General features: G+C 34.9%; 1 protein-coding gene across 10 annotated transcripts in view; it reads right to left on the reverse strand.

Annotated features, from left to right (window-relative positions):
• The window catches only part of RPAP2 (RNA polymerase II associated protein 2), an 84597-nt gene that overhangs the window by 28826 nt on the left and 28803 nt on the right, over nt 1–26968 (reverse strand). For 8 of the 10 annotated variants that reach the window (XR_012334610.1, XR_012334611.1, XR_002173148.3 and 5 more), the window contains exons 8-11: nt 25650–26586; nt 20471–20553; nt 17776–17856; nt 6971–7039 (exon numbers count right to left, since the gene is read on the reverse strand). Coding sequence is in view for 5 of the 10 variants with exons in the window: in XM_073811117.1 (XP_073667218.1) it covers nt 6971–7039; nt 17776–17856; nt 20471–20553; nt 25650–26586 (1170 nt within the window). In the remaining 5 variants the exon portion in view is untranslated. Of the gene's footprint in view, nt 1–1099; nt 6611–6970; nt 7040–17775; nt 17857–20470; nt 20554–25649; nt 26587–26968 lie in introns of those variants that run through there. The other 2 variants (XM_073811097.1, XM_073811091.1) reach the window with 2 other exon arrangements.

Below are 26968 nucleotides of genomic sequence, written 5' to 3' on the forward strand. Positions count from 1 at the left end.
GGGTTCCCACACAGCCTGCTGGCTGAGGATAAAGTTACTTCAATTAAAAAATATTTTATTTTTCTTAGATAAACTCTCAGCAATAAGTATAGGGGGCTTAGAAATAATCTAATTATTATTTAACCCTCAGTAAATAAGTACTTTACTTAAACTTCACAATGACAAGGGTATTGTGATAGTAAATATTAGATAAACAAATCCACGATTTACACAAGCAAAAAACAAACCAAAACAGGAATTTTATGGATATTGAGGAATCCAAAATAAATACCACTAGTTATGGTTCAGACATTTAATTTATATGGTCTCATATTCAACACTATGATCTTTTTTTTTTTTTTTTGTGAGGGGGCTCATAGGTACTCATTTTGCATACGTAGTAGAAATTCCTAGAACATAAAAAATTGATGTTACAGGTCCATGAAGGCCTAAATTTAATACGAACAAGCATATTTAAAGTTTGGAAAAACTGCAAACATAAGCCTGGTGGGACTACTGGGTGTAAGGCAAGAAGAGATGACCTTTGAAGTTCAATCTATGGAGTGCCAGTGGAAATTTAAAACAGTGCAGCCACTGTGGAAAACAGTCTGGCAGTTCCTCAAAAGGTTAAACAGAGTTAGCACATGACCCACTAATTCCACTTCTAGGTATATACCTAAGAGAACCGAAAACTTACGTTCACATAAAAACTTGTTAACAAATGTTCATGAGAGCCAAAGAGTGGAAACAACCCAGATGTCCATCAACTGATGAATGGATAAACGAAATGTGGTATATCCATACAATGGAATATTACTCAACCATAAAAAGGAATTAAGTACTGTTACATGCTACAACATGAATGAACCTTGAATACATTAAGTGAGGGGAGCCAGATACAAAAGGCCACATATTATATGATTCCATTTATATGAAATGTTCAGAATAGGTAAATCCATAGAGACAGAAGGTAGATTAGTGGTTGCCAGGGGATGGAGGAAGGAGAAACTGGGACTAAGCTAATAGATACGAGGTTTCTTTTGGGGGTGATGAAAATGTTCTGGAATCAGACAGTGGTGATAATTGCACAAAATAGTGAATATACTAAAAACCAGTGAATTATACATTTTAAAATGGTGAATTTTAAGTTATAGGAATTATATCTCAATAAAATTCAATTAAGTATAAAAAAATTCCATAATTATAAGGAAACAAAAATTATTTCAGTTATCTATTATGGTCGCAAATACTGAGAACTAAATTGGGAATGTTAAGAGAAAGGCTTTGGAATACTTTTGAGAACCAATAAATTTCTAAGGAACCATCTCTTCATTTTCATGGTGTGCTCACATATTTCTCTAAGGAAATTAGTTATGGGCGTGCTATAACAAACAATCTGCTGAGGCAAAAAGCCTTGGTCACATCTTTCCATTCATGTCTAGTGCCCTAGGGAAGTGACTCTCCTGAGTGTCTATCTTTATGATGGTTACCTAAAGTGGCTGCCCACGTCCAGTGAAGGCTTTTGTTTAGTGATCATGGTCAAGTTGAGCTTATTTAAATACCATTTCCCAGAACTTACATGCTACTCCTGGAACGACGGGAATACTCAAAGCTTTTAGGGGGAATAAACTATTGCATGGTCTCTGTCTAGGAAGTGGGCCACAGTTCACTGAAAACAGACAGTTCAGATAAATAAAATGAAAGCAGACATTTTTGGAGATGATCTTGAAAGCTTTCCATTAAAGAACATCAAGGGCATAAAACTAGGAATAGCATGTATCCATGTTAGACTACCACAAGTCACTTTCTACCCTCCATTCTTTCTAAGTAGCACGAAGTAAGTAAGTATTTACCTACTTACTCCTTCATTAGATAACCAAATCATTCCCATGGAACACAGTACACACCTCTCCCTGGCTATCCACAAACAAACTCTGGACTCCCATGCTAAAATTAACCATAGATCATCACAATACATAAGCAGTGGGCTTTTTACAAAGGTTCCACAGTAAACTTGGGTGAAAAAGTTACATTTTAAATACAAGAAGTTATTGTATTTCTGGCCTGTGTGCTGCACATAGAACTCAGGCCAGTCAGTTTGCTTCTCCATAGCCTTCTATATGGCTTCTCTTTGGCTGCCAGCCTTGGTCTGGACCCTTCCCTAGATTTCTCAGCTTTAGGTCAACATCTGCATAGTCCCCACTCGTGTTACAGGCTCAAGTATAATGACAGAGGTCAAAGAACACTGGGAAGACTAAGGGCAAAGGGAAGAGGGAAAGGAGGATAAGGACCGAGCTGAGGCGGGTGTCCTACAGCTATAAAATCTCAAAATACCAGTCAAAATATTCTCAGAGAAACTTCCCTGAAAAACACGATCATGATAAAAAGTGATCCTTCAGTTTCTGTTTTCCTATACAGAAGGGTAGGTAAGGGTAGATGAAAATTATGAGGAATATAAAAACAAATATATGATATACTATGAGGAGGCATCAGAAAACACACTTTAATGTAATTTATTGTGCTTTCTAATTTGATGTATAAACACATCAAAATATATAAATACATTAAAAGCTTTACACAGTAGAGCATACAGGTACTAAAATACTTACAGCAGACTATATATTCATATACATTTTTGTGAAAAATCATGCATCAAGACTGTGGAAAGAGCCTAATATCTTTATTAGAGCATATTTATGTGAGAAAATCAGATTTGATTTTGTATTATTTCAACATATAGTATGTAATCATAAAATATGATAAGGTTCAACAAAAACAAAAAATTACTATAGCCAGGAGTTTAAGCAATAACGCCAACTACCAGGTTACTTTATTGCATTTCTAATCCGTTACTAAAAGCAAAAACAAACAACAGCGTCATCACTATTATAGATGTCCTTCTATGTGTAAGGAGTTCTTGAGAACTTACCTTTGTTAATTATAACATTTATTAAATAAAAATGAGAGGAGTAAAGGAACATTAATTCCTTCACTGTTAAATAAATGTATACTGGGACTTCCCTGGTGGCGCAGTGGTTAAGAATCCGCCTGCCAATGCAGGGGACATGGGTTCCAGCCCTGGTCCAGGAAGACCCCACATGCTGCAGAGCAACTAAGCCCGTGCGCCACAACTACTGAGCTTGAGCTCTAGAGCCCGCGTGCCACAACTACTGAAGCCTGTGAGCCACAACTACTGAAGCCTGTGCACCTAAAGCCTGTGCTCCGCAACAAGAGAAGCCACTGCAATGAGAAGCCCATGCACCGCAATGAAGAGGAGCCCCTGCTTGCTGCAACTAGAGAAAGCCCGTGTGCAGCAAGGAAGACCCAACGCAGCTTAAAAAAAAAAAAAAAATGTATACTGCTTAAGCTTTGAAAGATCTTTCAGTATGATCTTGGTAACTATTTAGGGTCTGAATGCATAGTATAAATATCAGTAAATGTTGCGGTCACACTGGCCATCCAAGTCCTATGGAATTAGTGAGAAATCTAAATGAAGTGTGCATGGGTCATATTGTATTTTTATATATAAATGTATTGAGTGTGGAAAGATCAAGTGAACCAATTTGATTTGATGAATTTCTTTCTGAGATTATATGGGTATAAAATTCCCATCAGTATACACTGATAAATTACACATTGTGGTTCAAATTTTTAAAATGTTAATACATCTGTGGAAGTGCAAGGGAAGTTACTAGGAAAAGATGATTTGCTACAGAGACACCTTATCTACTTTTAAGAATACAGATGTGAAAATTCAAGACTCAGATTTCTTTCATCTGGACTACCATGTTTTGCTCAAAATGTTGATTTTTCCCTCTAACAAGAGCTAGACTTGAGCCATTTATTTTACTAATAAAATTATATATGTGTATATGTATCCTTTTCTAAATGGTTCTCATGAGGAATTTTGAAAACACCTTTCATGCATTAAACAAATGCTAATAATAACAAAACTTTGCAATATTCATATACAAAGAACAGTACCATTGTTATAATAATACTGAACATATTATCTTACTATATTCATCTTCAGTGTCTACAACTGCCATTCAGAACCTTTTTCCTAGCTATAAAGATTTATAAGAAGTCCACTTTTTAATATGAATTCCAGAAATGTCTACAATGACTAAAAAAATTCCATTGGCAATTTGAGAGTAGATACAACAAAGATTTTCTGAATCATAGGATAATTATTAAAAAAAAGGTAATCCCATGTATGCCTACATTCAATCTTAGTGGCGATAAATCAAAAAGCTGAATGAGGGGTTACTGTTCTACAAATACATGTGAGTGTTTACCTCCTTTCTCTTCATATGCACATACCTCTTTGAGTGTCTAAAGTCTCCATATTTTTCACTGGGTTTAAGGTTCTTTATCTAATGCTGGCCCTCATGCCTACTTTTTCTTTCCCCAGTAACAAAATATCTTCCCTAAAAAGTAACTGTGAACTCTAAGTGGGAGGAAAGAGGGGTGCAAATATAAAGTATAATTATACTTTACAGAAGCCAATGGGATTAGTTTTAACATAATGGATATGTATTTTAATTTTATCCCCATCTCATATAGTAACATTTATTCTAAAAGGATGAAAAAAAGGACAGGCTGAGAAGGAAAGGGTCTATCGTTGAGTCACAGATTCCCTGGGGGGCAGAAATATGAAAAGCTAAAGGGGATTTCTGAGAAATGAGGAAATAAGAAATAAAATAATATGGGGACAGGAGACAGAAGTCTTAGGATCAGATGACCAAACAATAAGGAGATTCAGCTAGGGAAGATAAAGAATGTTCAAAGAGGGCTTATTGCAAAAGTTACAGAAAATTATGAGAAAACAAGATTTGAAAGGCAAAACCCAAGAGGTACCAGCTAACTTGGTGTCTATAGTGACCAAAGATTTTAAAAGAAGCCAAAAGGGCCCTAACTGGAAAGGTTTTTAGTTGTCAAGGGATCAAAAGGACCAAAGACTAGGAGAAGGATGGGTAGATCTAACTGTAGGGCTTAGGGAAATAATGGAAGAGAAGGATTCAAGGTGAATGACAAAAGGAAACAGTGTTGACTGCTACAACCTTAAGACTGGCTGCACAATGTGAAATATGCAATACGTCTAAGATGTGTGCAGTTTCGTTTCTTGAATTCAATTAAGTTACTAGTTTTATGGGTCACTGACCCTTGAAATACCTACACTACATCCAAAGTTAGGCAAGTCAAATAAAAGGACTAGCAAAGTTTTCAGTATTTTGGGCCACATGGGTGCCTCTATTAAAATCAAATACTAGAGGTATACTTCTGTATGGACTAAACGTAGGAAATTTTGATGGTAGACTTTTAAATTTCATTTTCCATACTTTTTTCTGTTGTTGTTCCTTGCTATACATTTTGGAGAAGGTGAGGCAGTGGTCTGATACAAAAAGAAGTAGGACCTAACGTGTCCTCAGTAAGCAGCTGCTCATTAAGATAATACTTCCAGTTACTGGCTTAGAAAGCAAGATTCTGAGATTACTGCTGAGCCTGGGCCTCTGACTTGTCAACCAAAAAAGCTACTTCCCCTTTAGTATAATGAACTACAGAAGTACAGTTAAACAGTTATCTACGAGGGTTTATTAGCAGGCATAGGATATGGTGGGTGAGCAGAGATACTGATATTTTTTTTGCCAGTGACCAAAATATTTACAAATTTCATAAACTGGAAAGAACTTTCTAAAAAATTAAGATCTGTTTCACAAATTACCAATTCAACTGGAACACTGAATAGCAGAAATGACAAAAGATTTGTTCTTATGGTTGATAAAAAATTTATGTCAGGGCATTCAAGTAAAGTTATTTTCTGTGTTCTGATTTAACGAATCATGTGAGCTGTATCTCGTTGGGTGACACGGATGCTGGCTCACTGAAGCCTACTCTAATGCCTCCCAGCACAGCCTTCTGTGGGACAGTGAGGCCAGAATAACATGTCAGACTGAAGTAACATCAAAGAAAGAAAAGTAGGGCTGGAGATGCTATGAGGTTGGCTCATAACACTTCTTGACCTGTGAGTGTCCAGTAAGTATTCAGTGTCCTATGGGCTTCAATGACCTAACAAGTACCAAGTAGCAACAGTAATGCAGTAATGAATGGTCTTCAAAAGAAGACTTTTGCAATTCAAGCTGAAAAACACTACACTTACTAGATGGTTTTAACTCTATTGAAAGCCTTAGACACCACTAGTGGTTTCTTAAAAGGTGAATGAGTATTAAATGTTTTATATATGCTTGTGTAGTATCTACTTTAGTTCCTTTAAATCTGTTTGATTTTAAAGATGTACATTAATTTGGAAAACAAAACTTTTCTGATGATACCACTGATAAAAATGCTGATGAAAAATGAAATAGCATTGCTGTATTGGTAAAAATACAGATGTAAAATAATGAGGCCATTCAACATTAATAAAATGTACTGTTAAAAATGAAATTAAGGGGGCTTCCCTGGTGGCGCAATGGTTGAGAGTCCGCCTGCCGATGCAGGGGACACGGGTTCGTGCCCCGGTCTGGGAAGATCCCACAGGTCGTGGAGCAGCTGGGCTCGTGAGCCATGGCTGCTAAGCCTGCGCGTCCGGAGCCTGTGCTCCGCAACGGGAGAGGCCACAACAGTGAGAAGCCTGCGTACCGCAAAAAAAAAAAACAAAAAAAAAAACACAAGAAATTAAGGAACTAGCCTGTATATATCATATCCCACATGGAGATGTTCTTCCCTTTCAAATGATTACAAATAATATTTGAGAAGAAAAATGCCCTTAGAAGATAGTAAAAAATATAAAGAGAATGATTACAACTTATCAAAATATAGCATATCACTTTACATGAAAGTTATTTTATCATATAGGAAAGGAAAATAGGCACAAAATAGAGGTACAATATTTTCCAAGAAAGTTTAGAAAATCAATGAATAACTTTGTTTTCCCCTAATCAAAATTCTTCATATTTAGTATTTAGAGTTAAAAATATGAAAGAGTACTTACAATGACAGCAACACCAAAGCAATTAAGGTCCACTCTGCAGGTTTATGTATAATATTTCTGTTTGTTAATCTGAAAGACAGTAAGATAAAATTTACCCAAAGACTGTTAAATACATAACCCTTCTATTTTTAGATATAATCAGATTTATGATATCATGAAAGAGCACTATTTTTTAATTCTTGTTATATTTGATAGAACAGAGTTAATAGTATAATAATGTGGCTTGATATTCAGTATCTAATAATGGCCATCTCAAAAGGAAGTGTTCTAGCCCCACTTTTATGTATTTATAACAATACTACTATTAGACAAGATGGTGATATAAGAACAATATGGGAAACTGAATTGTATGGTTTATTAAAATACATACACAAACACATACACCTCCCTGTAACCATATCCTCTATGTTTTTCCCTAATCAAATGTTTTATTAAAGCTGACAAGGTAAGCAATTTCTGATTTTAATTTTAATTCACCTTTTGTACCTTTCTACCTTGTGCTAGGTTGGCAGCAGGCAATTAAGGGATGTCATAATCCATAATTTACAGAAATGAGAGTTGACTTAATAAATTATAACACTAGGTCTTTATTCAAGAAAACTTAAGTTTTAAAAAATCAGAAGTAATTTCTATCACTTAGCAGTTGATGACAATAAAATACATTGTAGTCATCTTATCTCTCAGAAAGCATTTTAAAAATATCATTTATAAATCAATAAAAAAAACAGCCAACAACATCTGATAAAGGACTGTTATCCAAAATATCAAAGAAATCTTAAAACTTAATAGGAAAACAAACTGCCCAATTAAAAACTGGGTCCAAGACTTCAACAGACACCTCACTAGAGAAGATATACAGATGGCAAATAAGCATATGAAAAGATGCTCCACATCATATGTCATCAGGGAGATGGAAATTAAAACAATGAGATATACCACACTATTAGAATGGCCAATATCCTGACCATCAACAAAACCAAATGCTGGCAAGGATGTGAAGTAAGAGGAACACTCATTCATTGCTGGTGGGAAAAAAAAAATGGCACAGCAATTTTGGATGACACTCTGGTATTTCTCACAAAACTAAACACAGTCCTATCATATAATCTAGCAATCACACTCCTTGGTATTTATTTACCCAAAGGAGTCAAAAACTTATGCCCACACAAAAACCTGCACATGAATGTTTATAGCAGCTCTACTAATATAACTGTCAAAAACTGGGAAGCAACCAAGATACTCTTCAGTAGGTAAATGGATAAACTGTGGTACATCCAGACACTAGAATATTATTCAGCCCTAAAAAGAAATGAGCTAGTGGGACTTCCCTGGTGGTCTAGTGGTTAAGAATCCGCCTTCCGATGCAGGGGACACGGGTTTGATCCCTGGTTGGGGAACTAAGATCCCAAATGTCGCGGGGCAACTAAGCCCACGTGCCGCAACTACTGAGCCCGCGCGCCACAACTAGAGAGAAGCCCATGTGCTGCAACGAAAGATCCCGCATGCCGCAACAAAGATCCCGAGTGCTGAAACTAAGACTCGATGCAGCCAAATAAATAACACCATAAAAAAAAAGGGCTATCAAGCCATGAAAAGACATAGAGGTATTTTAAATGCATATTATTTAAGTGAAATTTAAATGCATATGATTTAAGCGTAAGAAGCCAGTCTGAAAAGGCTACAAACTGTATGATTCCAAGTATATGACATTATGGAAAAGGTAAAATTATGGAGACAGTAAAAAGATCAGGGACTTCCCTAGTGGTCCAGTGGTTAAGATTCTGAGCTCCCAGAGCAGGGAGCCTGGGTTCAATCCCTGGTCAAGGAACTAGAACTAGCATGCCGCAACTAAGAGCCCTCATGCCTCAACTAAAAGATCCTGCATGCTGCAACTAAAGATCCCGCATGTGGCAACGAAGATCCTGCGCGTGGCAACTAAGACCCGGCGCAGCCAAATAGCTAGCTAGCTAAATAAATAAATAAATATTTAAAGAGATCAGTGGTTGCCAGGAGTTGTGGGGTGAGGGAGGATAGATGAATAGGTGGAGTGCAGAGGATTTTTAGGTCAGTGAAAATACTCTGTTACTATAATAATGGATAGATGTCATTATACATTTGTCCAAACCCACAGAATGCACAACACCAAGAGTTAATGATGTCATTAACATAGGTGCATCAATTATAGCAAATGTATGACTCTGGTGGGGGATGGTTTTAACGGGAAAGGCTACGTGTGTGGGGGAAGGGGGCATAAGGAAAATCTCTGTACCTTTCTCCCAATTTTGCTATGAACCTAAAACTGATTTTAAATAAAGTCTATGGAAAAAAAAACAGCCAATAAATAAATTAGCAAAGGACATGAGCAGGCAATTTACAGAGGAGGAAAGCCGAATGGCCAGTAAACATTTGAAAAGGAGCTCAATCTCACTATTAATCCGGGAAATTAATATAAAAATGCACTCCATTACATTGGCAAAAACAAAAGATTAACAATACCAAGGGTTGGTGAGGACATGAAGAAATATTATTATTTTTTTTTTTTTGGCGGTACACGGGCCTCTCACTGCCGCGGTCTCTCTCGTTGCAGAGCACAGGCTCCAGATGCGCAGGCTCAGTGGCCATGGCTCACGGGCCCAGCCGCTCAGTGGCATGTGGGATCCTCCCGGACTGGGGCACGAACCCGTGTCCCCTGCATCGGCAGGCGGACTCTCAACCACTGAGCCACCAGGGAAGCCCAGAAATATTACTTTTAACACACTGTTGATGTGAGTAATCAAACAATTTAGCAATATCTAGTAATACTGAAAATGCATATGAATAACTTCTAAATATAAACCTTAAACTCTCTCACTATGCATAAGGAAATGTATACGAAGATGTTTGATGTGACACTGCTTATAATAGAAAATATAATAAATCGTGGCATTTTTATAGAATACTAAATAGCTGTTAAAAAGAATGAACTTACACATTTTGCTCATAATTTGAATGAAAGCAAGTATGGTATGACATTATTTATAAAAATCAAGAACAGACAATATTCATATTTATGGACACAAATATATGTACTAAAAGTATAAAAACAAAGACTGGAAAGATATACACGAAATTCACAGTACTGGTTGCTTCTGGGAGGAAAGGAGAATGGATTGGGGAAGAGGACAAAGAGGACTTCATGTTTTAGGTCTTTTGCATTGGTGATTCCATCTGCCTGAATGATAGATAAGTTTTCTTATGTCACCTTTGCAGTAGGGTCTACCTGGGCCACACTATTAGTAAGTGCAACTCCCTCTACCTCCCAGCCCCAAACTCTTGACTTTCCTTATCCTGCTATATATTTTTCTTTATCCTTGTACCACCTACCACCTTCTAACATACGGTTATTGTTTATTTTCTGTTTTGCCTGGGCTGAGGGCAGGAATCTTTGTGTTCTTCACATATTTATTCCAAGTGCCCAGAATAAGAGTCAGAAGAGATTCAATTAATTTCTTCTGAATGAATGAATTAACTTATAACATTTTATTTATTTTATTGAAAAAGGTATGTCTTAATAGATTTGATTAATTCTGAGTGGAGATGTGTATCTTTGTTACATTACTCCGAATTTTTTCCATAGTTAAAATGTCTACAAATGTTTCCATAGTTAAAAGTCTATATGATATAAAAAGCAAGTACAGTATAGTGGTTAAAGAGTCTGACAGATATGGGTTCAATATTCAGATCTGTCATTAGTAGTGTTTTACGTTGGACACATTCAATGGCTGTAAAACTTTTTTTTTTTTTAATTTAGTAAAATGGGGACAATAGTACTACCTACCTCACAGGGTTCTTGTGAGGATTAAACGTACAAACGATGTCCATGTTGCCAAATCCAATGGACATTTCTCAGTTCCCACCTTAATATACCAGGAGCATTTGACACAGTTGATCAATCCCTTCTCCTTGGTACACTTTCTACACTTGGTTTCCCCTCGCCTGATTCCCCTCCCCTCTCACTGGCACTCCTTCTGAGATTTTGGATCACCCCTTCTGATATTTTGGATCACCCCAGGGCCTCTGCCCTTGTGTCTCTGCTCTCCTCTATATGTGCTCATTCCCTTGGTGATGTCATCCAATCTCATAGTTTTAAATATTAGATAACTATGTGCTCACAACTCTTAAATTTATTATCTCTAGCCTGTACCTCTCCCTTGAATTACAGACTTCTATATCTAATGATCTACCTTCATTTCCACTTGAATGTCTAATAGGCATCTCAAAACTTCAGTATAGCCAAAATTGATTTCCTTATCTTCCCCCGCAAACTGGGTCCTCTTGCAGGTATCTCCATCTCAGTAAATGGCTACCCAATCCTTCTAGAATCCAGTTGCTCAAGCCAAAAATTTTGTGGGTAACCTCGACTCGCTTCATATCCCATGTCAAATCAGTCATCAAATCCTGATGGTTCTATTTGCAAAATAAAATCTTATCGCTTTTTATTACCTCCACTACTTTCACCTTGGTCAACATAATTTCTTGCCTAGATTATGGAAACAATATCCTAAACAACATCTAAACGGTCTTCCTGCCTCTGACCATCTACTATACTTCTCAAATCAGCAGACAGAGTGATACTGCTAAAAATATATGTCAGATCACATCCTTCCCCTATTCAGAATCCACAAACTGCTTTCCATCTCACTCAGAGTAAAAGTCAAAGAATAAAGAATGACCATGGCTCCAAGGACTATATAACTATACTATAGCCATTCCCTGCCCTTTACTTCTCTGACCATATCTCTTTGTACCTTTGCCTCTGCTCATTTCTCCAGCCTCACCAGCATCCTTAATATTCTGTGAACATACCAGGCCTGCTTCTGCTTCAGGGCATTTGCACCTGTTGTTCCCTGTCGGATATATTTTCACAGATAGCAACATGGCTTGTTCCCTCACCAACTGTTAGGTCTTTATACAGATGGCACCTTCTCAATGAGGTCTGCCCTGACCAGCCTATTTAAAAATCACAACTTCCTCCTTAGTACCATTCCTTTTTGCCTGCTTCTGGAGAGAAAAGGAGGAGAATGAACTGGGAAAGGGAAAAAGGTATATCACCACATAATAACACACATATTGTCTTTAAAATTTTACATATCCTCTCCATTAGAATAGTTAATGAGAGAAGGAATTTTTTTTATTTTGTTCACTGTTTTATCTGTAGCAACTAAAACAGAATCTATCACATAACCAAAAAAAGGCCAAAGAAGGGTAAGCATGTAAGAAAAAAAAATGTCAAAAACAGTTAAATAGAATTTCCTTTTCTATTGTATTCAAATCTCCCAAAGCCAAGACAAATTTAAGATTTCATGAATTTATTTACTCGTTCAGAAAAAAATCTAGTGAGTGCCTGCTCTATGCTACCATTTCAGGCATTGGGGAAAATACAAGGTCTCTGCTTTCACTTCAAAGTACTCTGCTTTCACTTCAAAGTACTTTAAGTGGCAGAACAGCAAAATTTTTACCTGCTATCATATTTCCCCTTTTGCTGAGCCAAAATAATTTCAAGCACAGATGCTAAATTATCATACTTAACTATTTTCTGAGTGATAATTCAAAAATTAAAACAGTAATATTTGATAGAAAACATTTTAAAAGCAGTTCCAAAATATAATTGGAAATTCAATACAGATTTAGAAAACATACACTGAGTCATCACTGATGAAATTTAAAAAGGACTTGTGTGTCAAAATACAATTTTAATTCAAATCATATTTAGAAAAATATCTTGCTTCAACAATGACAAGAGTGAATCATTACCAAGCAGCTTCTGATGGAACCACTATGACAGGTAAATCAATGTAACATTCCAGATAAATGACTAAGATGCAATTCAGTGGAAAGCACAGCTCTATTCACTGGGGAAAGATTCTTCAAAGAGCTGAAAAAGCTGCTTCATGTTTACTTCTAACAGGCTCTCAACTCTGGCTGAATATTAGGATCACCTGGGGGGCTTCTGAAAAACACTAATGTCTGAGCCCAACCCCAGCCAAATGAAACTCAATCTCTAGGGGTGGAGCCAGGCATCTGCAGTTGTTAAAAGCTCCCCCAGGTAATTCTGATGCACAACTGGCTTAAGAATCACTGTTCTACAAGTTCCTATTATTGGTTATCATTTCAAAGAGAAAGATATGGTTATTTATGTCAACTCTCCCACCATCAGTATTGATTGAAAAGATCTCCCAACACTAGTCACTGTCATCAATACGGCGTTTTCCCAGAGACTTCACCTAGAAGACCTAGCCTATGGTCACATACCTGTTAAAATTGTCCTGCCACAATCTGAAGACCCCAAAACGCATTATCTTACCAGAGGTATTTCTGTATTATAAGTAACAGACATTTTGCTAAAAGGCAGCAAAGTCAATTTAAGTAATTTTTATTAAAGCTATAGACTTTGACTTGCAGGTACTAAAGAGTAAATATTTTCAAAAATAACTTAACAACAACATTTTTATATATAGCATCCCCTACACCAAAACAAAGAAGAATTTTTTGGCTTATTTCTGCAGAAATTGTTGAATTTCAAACATATATAAAAATAGAACATAAAATCAACTCCCATACAGTCATCACAACTTTAACAATTATCAACTCCTGGTCAATCATGTTTCATCTATACAACCTCATATTCAACATCACCCTAACCTGGATAATTATGAAGCAAATCCCACACATCATATTGTTTCATCTAGGCTTTATTTTAATTTAGTGTAAATAATGCAGAAAGTAACTTGAAAAAACTTAAATAAGAATGACAGAAAAAGGTGATAAAATAACAGTTTATAAATATAAAAGGAAAGTGATATTTGAGTCTTCTCATTTCTGCAGTCTGTTGGCTACCTCTTACTAAACTAAAGAACACTGTGCCTCTTGTCTTGGCTAGCTTATGTGTCACAGAAGGCACAGGTAACAGAATCCTCTCAAGTAGAGTTCTTACTTGGGGTCTAGAGTGGTGATAAATGAAGTTACTTAAAAAAAAACCTTTAATACTAATAATTACTGAGACAACCAATAGATTCCTTTAAAAATTTTTTTTCAGGGGCTTCCCTGGTGGCGCAGTGGTTAAGAATCCACCTGCCAATGCAGGGGACACGGGTTCGAGCCCTGGTCTGGGAAGATCCCGCATGCCACGGAGCTACTAAGCCCGTGTACCATAACTACTGAGCCTGTGCTCTAGCGCCCGCAAGCCACAACTACTGAGCCCATGCGCCTACAGCCCGAGCTCCGCAACAAGAGAAGCCACCACAATGAGAAGCCTACACACCGCAATAAAGTGTAGCCCCCGCTTGCCACAACTACAGAAAGCCTGCACCCAGCAATGAAGACCCAATGCAGCCAAAAATAAATAAATAAAATAAATTTATAAAAAAAATTTTTTTCAGCTTTACTGAGGTATAATTGACACATAGTAATTATATATTTAAGGTACACAAGTTGATGTTTTGATATATGTATACGATGTGAAATGACCACCACAATCAAGTTAAATAACATTTCCATCACATAGAGTTACCATTTTCTTCCTTTCTTCGTTTCTTCCTTCCTCCCTCCCTCCCTCCCTCCCTCTCTGTCTCTCTTTCTTTCTATCTTTCTTTCTTTCTTTTTGGTGAGGCCACTTAAGATCTATCCTCTCAACTTAGATTTGGGGTCTAAACCTAACTACTAGTTGTGTGATTTGAGATTACTTAATCTCTCATCTCTCATCTGTAAAATGAGGATAATACCACTATTTTTTGGAAATTAAACGTGTAAAGTCCCAAGCACAGTCCGGCAGATAGTAAGTACTATATTGAATACACGTATTGACATGGACTAAACATTATTACCAGGGCTGCTTCAAAAGACCAAAATAACAAATAGCCTGGATAGTGAGTGGTTTCCAACCTGAAATACCTAAATTTCTAGGGCACACGAAAGTAATAATGTGGCAATCTTGCAGTTGTAGCCAAACATTTTTTTCCAATGGGTGTCCAGTAAGTTCTGAGAACCTCAGAATAGTTAAAAAAAAAAAAAAGAAAGAAAGAAAACATACAATTAGGTAGAAAAACAGCTTTAGAAAATATAGGCAGAGTAAGTTGAATCACTTGTTCATTTACCCCACTATTCTAAATGAGTGGGGTAAAAAATGAAGTACAAAATTCATATTTGTAGTTCAAGATCAAAGGCTTTATTCTAATATTTCATCTAATGTGTCTTTAGTGACTTTACCAGTTTGCTCAGAATGGTGATTAAATAAACACTGTCTGCAAGAAATTGAGTAACAAGTCTTTTAAAAATCAATGAAACAGAGTAGCACCTGGTCGTCTTCTTCCCTCAGCTAACCTTTCTTTATATGATATTTACTTCCTAATAAATCCACACTGTACATATCTATTCAAACTTTATCATGAGTGTAGACAGTTGAAAAACACTTTTGTTTTCTTTTGGATGCATGGTTTTGTGACAGGTATATGACCTAGACCTAAAAAACAAGTGTCTCTCTCTTCCTAACTAAACAGAAATGCAAAGAAGTTCAGCTTTCGTCTTGGTATTTGGCCCAAACCCTCCTTTTAGCAAAGCATTTAGTCAGTCTTCCAAAGGCCTAGGCCAATCTGAGCATCATTTCTGGCATTCAATGATCTTGTGATTGCACAGTTACCATGACATCCAATGAGTGTAACAATGTCAGTAATCAGCACAATCATGTCATTCAGATTTATTGTTATTCCCTGAACACTCACTTTCAAATATAAACATTCTAGATGAAATGGAGTGAAAATGTTCTTATGTGCTTGTTTCATCAGTCAATATAAGAGTAAAATGCTGTAGTAATTAATGTTGCTTATGAAAACTTAATTTTATGCATAAAAGAATTAGTAAAAATTTTCAGTTATTTAGCAAAATAGATTGACAGTTAATACAAATATGTCATACATTAAATAGATAACTTCCTCAAGAACATTATATCTTGGAAAAAATGTTTATAAAAATTCAAATAATGTAAGACAAAATCATAGAGATTAGATTTATCATAATTCAGTCTTTGCAGAACCGTATAATGTACTACCATTCATAACATTAAAGAAAATAACATTTAAGAGCTGTATTTAAATTTCAGTTATTTACTTCCATTTAAGTCATAAATTTTTCAAGAAAACATCCTATTGGGGAATTCTTCACACCTTGTGATGACGAATTAAAAACAATGTTACCTCATAATACCATGGGATGGAAAAATACCTAAACTATGTAAATAAAGGATGGGCAATAATTCAAATATAATCTCTAATCAAAATAATTTTTAAGATGTTAGGACAAGCCTGTTAGAGAAAATTAGGGTACCCCAAACACATTTTGTTTAGTAAAACTTCACAGTAAACAACTCTACAAGAATGTCTTAATATAGTCTTAGGTCTATGAAGGCTGAAGATTCAAACATAAAGTGTTACAAACAATCCTTTTCAGTAGCTGAAGATGAAGAATTTTTGAGACATGCCTAAACTTTGAATCCTAGCTCCTAAACTTTGAATCCTAGCTCCTTGAATCCTAGCTCCTCAAATAAATTAAAATAATAATTTATTTGAAAACATTTTCCTGAATTACTTTGTGGCACACAAAAAGGTTAGTGATGTTTTCAAATGTGCTGGTTGAAAGTGTATATCTATTTGGTATTACCTATGTACAATACAGGGACTGCAAGAGAAATCTAACTGCTGACAGTGTCAAGAAACTGTTCCTGTATTATAATTGTAAACTTTAAAAATCTTACTACTACTGTTGGCAATAAACTATAATAATAATTGATTTTTTGGATGAAATGATTCTTTTACCCTAGAAGTTCATCCTATGTTGGTGCTATCTGGCTTTAGCCACAGACAACTATTAATTTAACTTTGGGTCACTGGCATTGGGCCAAAATGCGTATTTGGTACACCTCTACTAATAACGTATTTAGAGGCCTATCTCTATGCTTCTTAGTAGAGAACCTCGTCTTAGCCTGTTGAATATTTTTACCTTGATAGTTGCAGAAAAATCCCAACTGCTCCACTTCGTAATTGATATTCTCTATTCTTCCTGTCCTTGTCTGATCACTTTAAGTCTGTTCCACACTACTCAAAGCTAAATTATCCACTGTTTTGCACTGCTCTCTGTGCTCACCTTGTCTTCTCACAGGAGTTCTTCCTCAAGGGTGGGCATTAGTCTTCTTCTGTATTGTCCATAGTGCTGGTCATCTGATATATATTTACTAATTCACTAAAATCCAAGATGTCACTGACTAACCACCTTTGTGTCTCAGATATTCTCCTTCTTAATTTTAGGCTATTCCATAAGTAAACTATCCCAAACTAAACATATCAAGGTTTGAGCAAATAAGGGATTACATTTAACAAAAGATATAAGCTGGAGGGCGAGGGACAAATTGGGAGATTGGGATTGACATATACACACTACTACATATAAAACAGATAACTAATAAGGACCTTCCTACTGTACAGCACAGGGATGGGAAAAGAACCTAAAAAAGAGTGGATATATGTATACGTATAACTGATTCACTTTGCTGTACACTTGAAACTAACACTGTAAATCAACTACAATAAAAATTAAACAAACAAAAACGAAAACAAAAGATATAAGTAATGTTTAGTGGAAGAGAAAACAGTATTTAGATTTAAGACAATAAAGGTAACTCATTTACTTTCTTCATGCCTTAGTCTACTATGGATTCTGCAAGGCAATTACATAAAGTCAAAATAACTGAGAAGGAAAATCCTAATATTAACACTAACCTGAAAGTTCGGACAAGATTTTTAAGTTGTGTGTGAACATCTCCTAATGTAATCTGAAGAGGCCCCATAAGTCCAGGCAATCTGAAAATAAAAAATTACATTTCCTTTAAAATATAATTATATAGATACATTTCTGGGGGTCTTGCCTAAGTCTGGATTTTCCATAGGGAAACACTGAGGTGGAGACAATTAAGCAAGGTTGTAACTGGTAAGAAGTCATAAAGAAATATTTCAAAATAACTCCACACTCTTATTTTGTAGCCTATGCTACAGAATGAGGCACTGAAATGCAAAAATATCATTTTGGCTGCCATCTATATTCTTGTCTCTAGTATTTCTTAACTTTTTATTTTCAAATATTAAATAAATGGAAAGAACACAGGCCAGAAGAACTGCCCTCCAAATGGTCCAATATGGGAGTGTGGCATATTTCTTATTACATCCTTATGGTAAGAGTAAACATTGGTACATTTCTAGAGAGCAATTTGACAACATATACTAATATTTTAAATGTGGACACTCTTTGACCCAATAGTTTTACTATGAAAAAATTTATCCTAAAGAAATAATCAAACATAAAAAAGATGGTTATTGGAGAAATATTTTTAGTAGTGAAAAAATGGTAACAAATGTCCATCAATAGGTGGTTAAATAAATTATGATACAACCAAATAATAAAATCTTTAAAATACTAATATAAATCTATATTTTTTAATGTGGAAAGATATTCATGATAAATGTTAAGTGAAAAATGCATATGTAGTATTGTTCCATTTTCATAAAAACATACATGTTATAATGCAATTGCATATCACACATAGTATATATGGAACATATGTCATTCTTTCTAGGTTTAGACTATACCAGAGGGAACCAAATGGAATGAATATACACACACCAGCTATACCACATATATGTCAGGGATAAACATCAAAATATTAATAGTTACTGTTGAGTGGTGGAATTACAGGTGATTTTCGCTTCCTTATTTATATCACTTTCTACAGCCTAAATCTTCTGGAATAAGCATGTATTACTTTTTAAAAAAACTTATTATAAAAGTTTAAAACACGTTTCAAAATAGAGACAGTAACAATAACCCCATATTTCTATTTCCAGATTCAATCTCCCTATATTTTGCTACATTTGCTTCATTTTTCCTTCCTTTTCTTTTGCAGTATCTTAAAGTAAATCCCTGACATCATGTCATTTGACCCCTAAATTATTCCTTATTTATCTCTAAATACAAGTGCATTTCCGTATATAATAATAAAACCATCACACCTAACCAAATTAACAATTCCTTAATATCATCTAATACTCAGTGCATATTTCATGTTCTTTGATTCTCTAAAAGTTTTTTGTACAGTTGGTGCTACTTTTACAATGAGAAAAAACTCAACTGCTTTCATAAACAACCAACCAAAAAAATCCCTATGTCACTATAATTATTTTGTTTTCAGTGTTCTTTGTGCTTCTTCTTAAATTATTCCACCACTTCTCAAATTTAGTTCCTGCCCTAATATCGATAACTTGGTCTTCTAGCAGGGTTCCTTTTGGTATCTTCTGTTGTAGCCCAAATTCCTTCAATGACATGCCTATGTGGTCTTAAATTTAAAACTGGGTACTTTCATTAGATAAAAATTCTAGAAAACTATTTTCACATAAATCCCTACCTACTAATTACATGCTAGTATAGTTAATCTATCTCAACTTTCAAAACCTTTGTAACTAAAATCAAGGACTGATATCTTCTTATTCTATGAATCAGACAGATGGTGACTTACACTGTTGTCTAAACTAATATTTAACAGAAACAAATGTACAAGTATGAAGAGCAGGTAAAAGACAAAACAGATTTATTATATATGAAGAGTCTAACACACAACAGGCATTCAATAAATATTAATTTAAACACTTATTTAACATGTAAAATTTAGAGAAGTAAGCTGTTCAAAATACTATGGCTTCTAGAAAATAGGCTTTTCTTATTTTTGAACTACTACAAAATTAAGACTTCTGCACGTGCACAGCACCTTAAATATTGACTGAAAAACACCTTTCTGTCTTTTCTGCTGAAGAAAAAAAATGCTGGTTGAAAAGTTCAAGATAGCCGTCACACCTCTGAAAAAGAGATTTTCAAGCTCCTTTTGAAAGAGAAACCAAGATTGCAATTTTCAAATGTCATTTATGACTGGGCTAATTACAAGAACAACAACTTCCACTACGGGAAGCTTAAAACTAAATTGCAAAATTCAGGTTGTTGAGTGTGAAATGGTTCTATGAATATGTATATAGAATAAGTCAATAAACCGTTAAACCTTTATAAAATCTTATTTACACGTGAAACTGATGTGACACATTTACCACAAATCAGTATTTAAATGGGTCTAGCTCTGATATTTTTTCCTGACTTCACTAGATTATTAAATGGGAGTGAGGCAGTTTGATTTTCTACTCCCATAATTTCAACCTTCCTCTTTATTATGTGTCTCTATATCTTCTACACAAAACAATTTCAATATTCTTTGGTAGGACATCTTAAAAATCTAAATTTCTCAGGTGACAAAATCCACATAAACTTTACACGTTATTCTTCTGTTCAAAATTCAAGGATTACACCAATAAGTTATGAACCCACACATACCAAATTAATTTAAATATTATAAACATGGAATGATAATTACATACTTACATTTTACTCAATTTTTCAAGTACGATGCGTTTTCTAATCTGGTTCTGAGAACTTGAATCTATCAGTGGAAAGGTGGGATCATGCTGAATCACATTTTCAAACAAAGCAAAATAAAATCATAAATTTACATTCTTTCTTTGATAAGAACAACAAACATTAAAACACAAAAGTTTATACCTGTGGTATGGTAGAATAAAAATTAGACTTCAGAATTAGAATATTTAAATTTGAGTATTGGCTCAGTCAGTAGGCTGGTATGAACTTGCTTGAGCCATCTGCCCTCTTTTGAGAGCATTTTCTCATCTGTATAATAGGGATACTAATACCTTCTTTATTAACCGAGAAAACGTATATAAAAAGACTTCGTAAAATGCTAAATACTATATAAATATAGGAGATTAAAGGACTAAAATTATCAAATGCTATAAATGTATTATGGGAAATTCCACTTCTAGAAACGGCAGACAAGATAATTCAAACCACTTCTTCTGCTGAAAAACTGAAAAAACTGGGAAAAAACCCACGATTGTTTGAAAGCATCAGAGAGCTAATAAGGTAGTAAAGAATTATGGTCTGAGATTCTGGAGAAAATAATTCCAGAGAAGGCACTGACTAATTCCAGAAGAGGCAATTTAGATTATGAGAACCTGAGCATCAGAGTTCAGGGCATGCCAAGAAGGAAGAGGTACTGTCAACCTACCCCAAACTTGAGAACAGGACTTAGATGGACCATACTCCAGGAGTAAGAATGAAGAGGAAATGGACTGGCTCTTGCAGGGACTGAAGCCCAGCTTCAAATCATCTTAATCACTGATTGGATTAAAGTGATTTGGTGGGACTTCCCTGGTGATTCAGTGGGTAAGACTCTGCACTCCCAATGAAGGGGGCCCGGGTTCAAAACCTAGTCAGGGAACTAGACCAGCAAATCATCTGCCAGAAGCAAACACAAATCTGTTCTAGAGGAAGATAACATCAGCCTGGGTTTCAAGCTATCTCTAATTTTTATTATGCAATGTTTGCCACATAATAAAACAATAAGAAAACAAGACAATATGATCAAAATCTGAAACATTAGCTCATAGAAATCAACCCCTAGGAAATCCATGTAATGAAGTTATCAACCTTATTTAGAATAACTATGCTGAATATATTCAAAGAAAAATAACAAGATGGAAAATTTTAGCAGAGAACTGGAAGCTATATAAAAAAACCAAACAAAACTCCTAGTAACTGAAAAAACAGTATTTAAAAGAACTCAATGGATAGGTTTAATAACATAGTAGAAAAGACTGAAGAGAGAATACTGATTTGGAAGATATCCAGAATGAAGCACAGACACACACCCCTCTCCTCCCACCCCCCGGCTTGGGGTAATGCAAAGCACAAGAGAATATAAAAAACAGAAGATACAGTGAAAAAGACTAACGTATCTGCAATTGGAGTACCAGGTAGAGAGGAAAGGGAGAATGGGACAGAAGCAATACCTGAAGAGATAATAACTGAGAATATTCCAAAACTGATAAAAGAAATCAAGTCACAGATTTAAGTATACAACAGCCAAAAGAATAAATACAAATATAATCACACACAAAGCATTCTAAAATTGACGGTAACCAAAGACAAAAAAAAAAAAATCTTAAAAGTAGCTAAAGGAAGAAACAGTATTTTCAAATAAGAGAAATAAATGGAAGCCAAAAAACAATGAATATGTATTTTCAACGGGCTGCAAGAAAATAACTACTAATTCAGAATTAATTTAGAATTCAGTGTCCAGGAAAACATCTTTCAAAAGTGAAAGTAAAATAAAGAATGTCCTGACAAAACTGAGAAGATTCATCATTAGCAAACTGGCACTAATGGAAAAAAAGGATATTCTTCAGGCCCAAGGCAAACGATCCCAGATGAAGGAATGGAGATGCAGGAAGGAATGAAGAACAGTAAAAGAGTAATTAATTGGATAAATCCAACTTAATACCAACTATAAACAATCTTGTAGGATTTAAAAATAGAGACAATAAAAGTACACAACAACAGAGCACGTTAAGTCAAGATGGGGTAAATGGAATTAAAGTTTCTAAGGTACTAATTGTCCAGGAAGCAATAAAAGTATTAACTTATATTAGATTTTAATAAGACACAGATTCAGTTTTTAATCTTTAGGGAAACCAATTAATGATCAGTAAAAGAATGTATAAAAACTAGCTAACAGAGGGCAAAAATGGAATAATGATATCTGATCCAAAGAAAGCAAGAAAGGAGAGAAGAACACAGAACAGGTGGGACATGCAGAAAGCAACAAGTGAGATGCTAGATTTAAACCCAAATACATCAATTGTGACACTAAATGTAAATGGACTAAATTCTCTACGTAACGGACAAAGATTATCAACCTAGATTTTTTTTTAAAAAAGATAGTCCTTGAAAATACTAATAAAAGAATGAGTGTCAGGAAAGTAGATCTTGTAAAGCCAAAAATAAATAAATAAAATCAATGGAGAGCAAAGTCACTCCATATGCTAAGAGGTTAGATTTACCAGGAAGACATAATAATCTCACATTTGCACCCAAGATCATTGTCTCAAAATATTAAAAGTAAAATTCACAAAACTGAAAGGAAAAATAATCAATTTATAATTATGCTGAGAGATTTTGACCCACCTTGCCCATCTCTCTCAGTAACTTAAGGAATGAGCAAACAAACAAAACAAAAAAGAAAGAAGGAAAAAAAGAAAGAGAAGAAAAGAAAAAGAAAAATCAACAGTACTTTAATGTGCACACATTTCCCCAGAGAGAAACAATGAAATCTGACTGATACTCCCCACCGTAAACAAAAATCAATTCCAGATGAATTACAGATCTAAATGTTAAAGGAAAAACAAAGCTTCTAGAAGATGAAATAACCTGGGCTAAGTAAAGATTTCTTAAAGAAGTCACTAAAGGGAACCATTAGTAAACTGGACTCAAGACACCATTAATAAGAGGGAAAAGGCAAGTCTCAGAGTGGAAGATATTTGCAATACACAAAAATGGACTTGAATCCTGAATACATAAAGAATTCCTGATATTCCAATAGATAAATGGAAAAAAAGACTTGAACAGGCACTTCACAAAAGAGACTATCTAAATGGTTCATAAGCAGATGAAACAGTACTCAACTCATTAATCATCAGAGAAATGTATTATAACCTAAAATCAGTACCATCGGAATAGTGAAAAGTTACAATATCAAGTATTGGTGAGAATATGGAGTCATGTAAACTCTCATACAGTGATAGTAGAATATAAAATGGCTGAACCATTTTGGAAAACTGTTTGGCATTATCTAGTAGAGTTGAATATATGCATACACTCTGACCCAGAAATTCTAGTCCTAGGTACATACCCATCAGAAATGCATACACATTAAAAGAGAGACATACACAAGAAAAGTTCATAACAGCATAGTTCATAATAGCCCCAAACTGGAAACAGCCTAAATGCTTATTAACATTAATAAATTGTGGTATATTTATATAATGGAATACTATGCAGCAATGAAAGAATGAACTACAACTATCTGCAACGCAAATGACTCATGAACATAATGCTGCACAAAATAAATTGGATACCAAAGAACATATACTGAGTGAATCCATTTACATTCAGTTCAAAATTGGGAAAATTAATCTATGCTATTATAGTCATTAATTTGGGAAAGAGGTAATGATTTGGAGGAGACATAGTGGGGCTTCTGGTTTACTCAAATTTCTTGGCCTGCGTAGTGATTACATTGGTGTGTTCACTTGTGATAATGCAATGAGCTGTACACTTACTACTTGTGTTACACTTCAATGAAAAAGTTTTTTTTCTAATATATATTAAAATTTTTTTTTTAACATCTTTATTGGAGTATAATTGCTTTACAATTTTGTGTTAGTTTCTGCAATTAAAAAGTTTTAGCAACAGAGAAGCAGTCAAATTTCAGGGATTACTTTTTCCTTCTTAAGGCTTATTAGCATAAAAACAATAAAACAAGTGCTATAGTAAAGTTATGCAGCTTAATGACAGAGAACAATGTTTCTCCAGGCTTCATATAAAGTTATGGATGCTGTCTAATAATCCAGTTGAAGTGATTTCAAATATAGTGTTGGGCTAGGTAACATTCTGTAGAAATATAAGAAATTTCTAAAGTTTTACTGTATTTCCACTTTCACACTCTTTTTAAATCTCCAAATGTGTTCTTAAATTTAGAGCCATATTTACTCAGAAAACAAACTCCTATGGTAAAAAAACAAGGTTATCACCTATTCCTCTTCATGCCAAATGACTTCCTTTCCCAAACTACACATCAACCAAAAATGGGTAATGGAAATACTGAAAGAACCTCATGAAATCTCAGCAGCATAACATCAGTTTCTACATATAACTATTTACATATAACTGAGCACCAATTATATGTCAGGCACTGGGATAAATGCTTTATATGCATTATCTTTAAAACTCATAAAAATTGAGTAAGGGAAGCCATTTATAATCCCATTTACAGATAAGCAATCAGACTCAAGAGACTAAGTTTTCATACAGCTAGTAAATGACAGAGCAGATAATCAAATCTACGTTACCTGAATGTGCTCTTTCCATTTTCTCCTATGTCCACTATTTCCCCAATAAGTCTCCTTTACTAAATAATTTTCATTCATAGTATTTTAAGTGAGCATGCTTGCCAAATATTATCCAAATATTTTACTATTCAATTAGTAAGTCTATTTCACTGCATATAGTCCCATTGGAAATAAAACACAAAGATACACACCCTCTGTAGAAATCTGAAAGCATACATACCAACGAAGAAAAAACAAGCCTTTTCAGAGAGTCTAGATATTATATGAAGAATTAGGTTTTTTTTTTTTAAGAATTAGGTTTTAAAGAAAACTTTGTCCCACAATTGTAGGCTATTTCTACATTAGAGAAAAATGTTAAATATTGATGAAAATTTCCTGGGGCAAACTTTAACTTATTTGGAAAATAATAATGTCAATACTGGAGATGAAATTTTAAACCAAAGGACTGAAAGACTAAAGAAAATTCTGAAAATTAAAAAAAATTATTCCTTCAGTACTTTTCTTCCTGTTCCAAGATTTACTATGGTGAGTGTTCCACATGTTAGCAGTATGGAAAAATCATTATCATTAAGACATACCTCTTCCGAGTCTTGTGATTTGGTGGTTTCTTCATTCAAAACATATCGTCCTCTATAAAACTCCCTGATCCTTAGATTTAATGTTTCAGTTTCTTTTTTCAAGTTCTCATAACTTGGCAGTGGTTTAATGGCTGTATCTGAGGCTCTAAACGGTAAAGACTCATCCAAGCTGTTCTGAGATTCCTGCAAGGCAGGGGAATGACTGTCTGGGTCACAGTTCACATCATCTTCATCAAGTTCTTCTTCCTTAACCAGAGGGGCTGAAGAGGGTTTCAGACATACAGAAGCGTAATTCTGGCCATACAAAAACCTCAAAGTTTCTTCTGTCTTCCACTCAATCAAAGTCTCCTTCAGGGCTTTAAGTAAGTTTGCCTTTGCAACTTCAGGGCACACCTGCACTGAACTAGAAGCTGACCTAGAAACTTGGTTCGATTTGGCAAATTTCCTCTTAAAATGCTCAGCACTTTTCTTACTTATGCCTACAAGAGTTATTTTTGAACTACTGTATTTATTTTCAGAAATTTTTGAAGCTTCTAATTTTTCCTGCAGAGACCTATCTGAAGAAATCTGAGTACATACATTCTGTAAAGGAAGTTCACAAGCAGCAGCTTTCTCCTCACTGTCTAATCTGCAATTGCCTAACTGCTCAGTGACATCTATTACTGTCTGTTCTTTGCTTTCATGTTTGGAGTCACCCTTTTGACCAACTTTCTTTTTCATTATGCTTTTTTTGTGCAGCTGTGGCCTTATACCCGTTGCACTTGGTCTGTTTCCTTGTAGAATGGAGGAAACAAAGTCCTGCTCATTATCACTGCTACTATCATTATGAGTGCCAGAAGAACTAGATTCATCATGCTTCTCAAAATGGCCAGGACTGTCAACATCTGATGTTTTAATGGCCTTACTGCATAACTGTATTTCTTCTCCAGAATGACCACTGTTGAGGGAAAGAAACAAAACAACTGTAACAGAAAAGCAACATGTCCCACAGTATTTATACTTTGTAACTTTCAAGGTAGAAACTTTTATTCCCTGGGCAAGGCCTTATTTATAGGCTTATATTTACCTAGGCCTATATACACACACACATACACATTTCAGAAGAAAGTTATAATTCTATAATTTCTCTACATCTTATTTATTTGATATAAGTCTCTTTCCATCTTCTTCCCTTGTATTTTCTCGCCGATTATTTTAAAAGTGTTGTAAGAGTATAGCAAAAAAGAAAAGAAAACAAAAACCAAACAACATACACACAAAAACAAAAACCCCACAAACCAACATTTGATAATTCCATCCTACTGAATTATTTTGATTTT

Source organism: Tursiops truncatus, chromosome 1 (genome assembly GCF_011762595.2).
Source record: "Tursiops truncatus isolate mTurTru1 chromosome 1, mTurTru1.mat.Y, whole genome shotgun sequence".
NCBI classification, from domain to species: Eukaryota; Metazoa; Chordata; class Mammalia; order Artiodactyla; family Delphinidae; genus Tursiops; species Tursiops truncatus.